This window comes from Suricata suricatta, chromosome 2 (assembly GCF_006229205.1).
Source record: "Suricata suricatta isolate VVHF042 chromosome 2, meerkat_22Aug2017_6uvM2_HiC, whole genome shotgun sequence".
In the NCBI taxonomy this organism is placed as follows: domain Eukaryota; kingdom Metazoa; phylum Chordata; class Mammalia; order Carnivora; family Herpestidae; genus Suricata; species Suricata suricatta.
The window spans coordinates 132545083-132550725 of NC_043701.1; the positions used below are offsets into that span (position 1 = coordinate 132545083).

The 5643-nt window shown below is 56.4% G+C and overlaps 1 protein-coding gene across 1 annotated transcript in view; it reads left to right on the forward strand.

The window, feature by feature from the left end:
- Window positions 1-5643, forward strand: part of LOC115276014 (disks large homolog 5-like) — a 96007-nt gene that overhangs the window by 88484 nt on the left and 1880 nt on the right. The window contains exon 2 of the mRNA XM_029919750.1: window positions 5348-5491. Coding sequence (XP_029775610.1) covers window positions 5388-5491 — 104 coding nt within the window. The 5' untranslated portion in view covers window positions 5348-5387. The remainder of the gene's footprint in view (window positions 1-5347; window positions 5492-5643) is intronic.

Genomic DNA, 5643 nt, shown 5'->3' on the forward strand with positions numbered 1-5643 from the left:
TGTAGAGAGGAGGACTTACAATTGTATTGTGTGGCCCTTAGCAGTATATCTGGGTCAGTAGGGAAGTAGAGGGAGACAGATTTTAACTCTGTACCGAGCACAGTCTCTATGGGACGGGATCAGCTGGGCTTTGCTGTAGGTAGTGAGCTCCCTCTGGGAGGGCTGTGTCCTCTTCAAAACATCTTCCAACCTTGAGGTGCCAGCAAAGACAGAAAAACTATTTTTAATTGACTGGGGGTGGAGAGGGTTTTCTGCAACCCTGGCCATGAACTTGGAAGGTCCAGGCTTCGCCTCCCTTGGGAGTCCTCCTGAGGGGCCCCGGGCCTACGGTGCCTTCTGTCTTCCTCATGGTGGACGGAGAGGCATCCAGGCAGCCTTTCCCCCAAGTCAGTCTGCCGTGTGATGGCTTCTCAGCTCTGGGCAGCCTGCTTTCCGGTGTGTTTCATGTGTGTTCAACCCCTGTGGGTCAGGAAAGGGCTACTCCTGTGCAGAGGCATGTGGCCTGGCGGCCGAGGCCCTGCCTGTCCAGTCGGAGCACGTTTACGTGGGGGCGCACTGTGTTCCTGGGCGCGCGTCTGTGTGGCTGTCATTTCTCACGGGATGATCATAGCGCATCCGTGGGAGGGTGCTGGGGGATTAGTCGGGTATGGACAGAGAGCACTGAGCACAGACCCAGCACCCTGGTTGTGCAGTGTCCGCGCTCATTCCGCTGTCTGCGTGATCGACTGTCCCTGGGTCCTTGCATCTTTGAGCAAGTGTCCCCATCCTGCCAGACGCCGGGGCAGGAGGCCGTGCCTGTGTGTGGTGACAGATCTGATGAGCCCTCTTTCTGTCCTGCTTCTCTCTCCAGCTTCCTCAGAAGCCAAGCAAGGGATGTCTCCTTCAGTTGCCTCATTTACAAAATCGGGTGAAAATTCCTGATCTCCCTGGAGGCTAGTCACTGAGCCTGTGGTACTTTTTACTACCAAAACTCTAGATTTGCTGTTTGTGTGATACTTCTTGGACTTGGTCATAGTAAAGAGCATGTTCTCCATGAGGAGGTAGGGGCGGTGAGGTTATAATTGTTTTCCTGATGAGAGTAAGATGCCAGTTCCCTTGGTCACTGTCATTCCTCACACAGACTTGGCTGTAGGCAGAGTTTTCTGAACTCTAAATTCTAAATTCCACCCAGTGTGTGTGATATCACAGAGAGAAAACTCTAGGTCTCTCTATTTGGTTGGATGTGAGTGCGTGGGACTCACTCACTCTGTGACTTGGAGAGTTTTTCTTTTCTAATATAAGAAATGGGGAACTTGCTGTCTTGTTTAAGGGCATCAACCTCATCTCAAAACCTTCCAGGTACGATGTGAGCACCAGTCATGGTGGTCCTGGGGGAGGCATCGAGGCTCGGAGGCCAATGGGACAGACTCTGAATCCAGGTGCCTGGGCTCCCCTCTGGGGCATCACTTGCTCTCTGTGCAGGTTTGAGTCAATGACCTAACCTTGCTGGGCCTCAGTTTTTTCCGCTGTGAAATCGGGATGATATGGTCAGTGCCCACCCAGGAGATCACGTGAACGCCTGGTACATCTGTGTTGGCTGCTCTGGTGTGGCTTGGCGGTGACCGTGAACATCGAAATTCCTCTTGTCCAGGCGCTCCATTTCTTTTCCTCCCATTGTCTTGGGTTTGTCAGGCCTGCAGAGATCATTGCCCGCTAACATTTGAAGCAGGACTTGTAGGCATCTCTGGAGGAGGCCTCAGACACCTGTCCAGAGGAAGCCGCATGTCTCCGGGGGCCGGCTGGGTCATCACAGACTGGATGACCGTGCTCTGGGTTAAGGCTCAGACAAGTGGCTTCGTTGGCCAGAAGAGGAAGAAGTAACACAGCCTGCACAGCTGTAACCAGCTGCTTTGTAAACCTCTGGATGCAGGGGTGAGGGTCCAGGGTCTTTAGGGTCAGGTGAGGGAAGGCTTCCTAGGCCGTGCGGTAGGACTGTGTGGGGGTGGGGCAGGTGGTACCGGGTCCCACCTTAGACAGCACTCTGACCCTGAGGTCAGGCCTGGAGCACAGGAATTGGGCGTTACGGTGGTGGTGGTTTTACAGTAATGCGCACTTTAGGGGGTACTGCATTCAGGTGGTTGGGGTACCCACTGTGGATAATGCTGAACTGAGTTGTGGGGGCTCCTGCCTCTCATCGTGGGTAGCCTGTCCCCCCAAATGGCCGAGATCCCCATCTTCTCTGGCAAACCTGGAGCTCTCAAGGCCACACCTAGCACCCATCTTTGATGGTGAGGGAAACTTGTCTTGCATAAGCAGTCAGCCAACAGGGATCAGTTGGGGCTGGTGGTCAAGAGGGCACAGTGTCCAAAGCACTGTTATCTTGCCGTTTGCAAGTTTCAGGGCAGCTGGGGAGACAGAGACTCTGTTCCCCTGTGACTCAGCTTCCCGGGGCACATGCATTAAATGAGGCGGCTGTTGTTAGTTCCTGTGACCCTACCTAGGATCTTTGAGGGGTAATGACTGTCCCGGGTTGATGTGTGGACAGACTGAAACACAAAAGCATGACAGATTTGCATGAGGTGTTTCATCTTAATCATGTCAGGCACTGGTAGTGGCCACTGTTAGCCTTAGTAATACCAAAAGGCTTGGACTTCCTTTGGGACACTGTTAGTCCTGGGCACAGGGGATGAGGGCCTGATATGGATGGGCTGGGCAGCCAGAGGCCCCAGCACACACATGCACCACACCACATTGACCTTCGCCATGACTGGCTCTCCCTGAAAGCCCTCTGGGAACCCACCAACCGGGCTGGCTGGGGCAGGGCTTTGGGGACATGTGGAGAGGTTGAGGAAGGGAGCTGCGCAGTGTTCAGCCCTTGTTGAGGGTGGGGACGCAGGCCTCAGGCACCAGCCTTAGAGCCGACGGTCTTTGGTCTCTGGAGCTTCCTGTCCCTCCTATCCCTCCCTCTGCAAGCCGTGTCTTCCATTCTGCTCCATGCTCAGGTTGGCTCTGTGCACCCAGGGGTGGGAGACGGCTACTCCAGACCAGGCACAGATGTGCTGATCAGGGCCCGGAAGGGTTCCAGCATGGAGGTGACAGAGCCGGGTGGGAAGACAGTGGGAGTCCTCATCAGGACCAGCAGAGTGGGTGGTGATGCCTGGATAATGGAGCAGACTGCCCAGGCTTGGGTCTCGTTCCCCCTCTTACTCCTGCCTCCGCTTTGTCTTCTGAAAGGCAAATGCCAGCAGGACCACTGGGTGGGGTTGTGGGTGCAGCTGATGCAGGCCAGGGGCTCAGAACGGTGTCTGGCAGACCCGGCAAGTGCTAAATGCAAGCTTGCTTTGTGATTTTCCCCCGCCAGGTACCACCGGGAAGATTTCATCGCCACCACCCGTCCTTTCTGCCGGGCAAATGGAGAGGAAGGTAGAGAACCTCTCCATTCAGCTGCAGCTGATGGCCCGAGAGGGGAACGAGCTGCAGAAGCGCCTGGCCTTTGCCACACACGGGATGACCTTGGACATGAGGTAGTGGTCATCATGTGCTTTCCTGCCCAGCCCGACCGACAAGGGCTGCTCTCCTGATGCCTTCGCCGGCCCCTGTCCTCTGCGTGCTTCTCCTTAGCCCGGTGGTCCATGCGACACTGCTGGCGTGTCCCTTTCTCCCGGTCCCCACTGCACTTTGAAACACTGTCCCTGCACCCTGGGGGACACGGGCTGCTTATGCTTCCTCCAAGCCAACCTGGAGCCCGTGGCCTGAGTCTCACACACACACACACACACACACACACACACACACACACAGACTAAGAAGTGTGGGCGTGTCTGACGATCTCAGTCCTGTGTAGAGACCATTTGCCGGGTGGTTGTGGCAGCAGCTGCTGAGGTCCGGTCCCACTTTGGTGCCCCCTCACGGGTCAGTTGGGTGGTCTTGGGGTCACCACTGCCCCTGTCTGGGCCTCTGCCCTCCAGCACCACGACAGTGTGCTGCCTCTCTGTCTGCTGCTTGCACGCAGCCCCTGTCCTCACAGAGAGTGCGATCCCACTGCTGAGCCCTCCCCCAGCCCCGGCTGCGTGCACGCGTGTGTGCCCACATCTGTGTGTCTGGTGTGTCTGCATGTGCGTGTGTCGCTCCTCCTCGCTGGTACATGGGTCGTTCTACGTTCACACATTAATCGTTCCCTGCCACATGCGTGTGTTAGGAGGGCCTACATTACATGGCTACTCTGTCGTTTAAAAGAAAACCTTTGATTCTTTGGACTTCAGTGATCGATGCCCAGGAAGGGTGTCCATGGGATGGGGCAGGGAGAGTCTTTACCCACCTGCACAGTCCAGAAGGGCTTCCTAGAGGAGGAGGGAGACCGTGTGTGTCATCCTTCAAGGGGATGCTGGTAGGGGCTCTGAGGGGAGGGGGATTGCCTTTAGGGGCGTCAGAGCTGTGTGCCTCTTCCTGAGGAAGGTTCCTCTGAGGTGATGTCCGGGCCTCACACCTGTTCTTCCAGGCTGTGTTGCTGAAGATACAGTCCTCAGACAGCACAAAGGCAGGGCCAGTGGAGACCCAGTGTGCCAGAGTCCATATGGTCCCTGGCTGCTTTCCCGCTACCCAGGTGGAGCGCAGAGTTACACAGAGCCCGTGTGGCTAGCAGAGCATGAAGTCTTTCTTGTCTGGCCCCGTATGAGAAAGGTTACTGACACCAGCTGTAGGATGGAGTCACTCAAATTTGAGTGTGCACTGCCTTCACCAGGGGGCTCGTTCAGGCACAGATTGTTGGCTAGCCCTCCCTCCCTTCCAGGAGTCTGATTCAGGGGCTCTGGGGCTGACCTGGGGTTTGCAGTTCTCACACGTTCCCAGGTGAAACTAACGCTGTGGGTCTGGGAACCCCACATTGGGAGGCATTGTTCCTGGCCAACGTTCTCAACCATGGCGGCACACTGGAATCCCCGGGGGAGTTAGGAAAAATCCTGACGTCTGGGTTACATCCCCAAAGGTGCTGATGCATTTGGTCTGGGCCTTGGTATTTTAATATGTGCACGGCATTGATGATCAGTTTCCTGAAAGAGGAGAAACTTCATCGTAGGTTCTGGTGTGTCCACTGCATTTGAAGGCCTGTACACAGTCTCCCAGGAGCTGCTAGAGAGGAAGACCGTACCTTCTTAGGTCTCCAGGCTCAAGGGAGCCCAGGCAACCACAGCCCTCCATCCTAGGGGTCTGGTTCGTCTGGGGACTCCAGGATGTTGAGCAGAACAAACGCTAGGTGGTTGTGGTGCATCGGAGCCAGCGTGCGGGGACACGGGGCTGGAGGTGTCCTGGGGCAGACACCTTCCTGGTGGGGTGGTCCCGGGCCCGTGTTCACTGGCGCTGTCTGGGTCAGGCCCTACTACAGGCTGACTCGCCACTATGAGAGGCTGTAGATGCAGTGTGTGCGGGTCGTGTCGGACCTTCAGAGCCTGCAGAAGCAGCACAGCAATGCCTTAAAGAGGATCGAGGAGGCAGCCAAGGAGTCCGACTACTACCAGTGAGTGGGCCCCGCTCTTCCTTGCCTCTGGGCTGGGAGCCAGCGGTCGTGGTGCTGCCATGACTCTGCCGCATAGCAGTTAGTGGGCCTTCACGTGGTGGCTTTGCATCTTGGGTCTCCAGTGGTGTATCTAAGTGTGGGGGGACATGTGA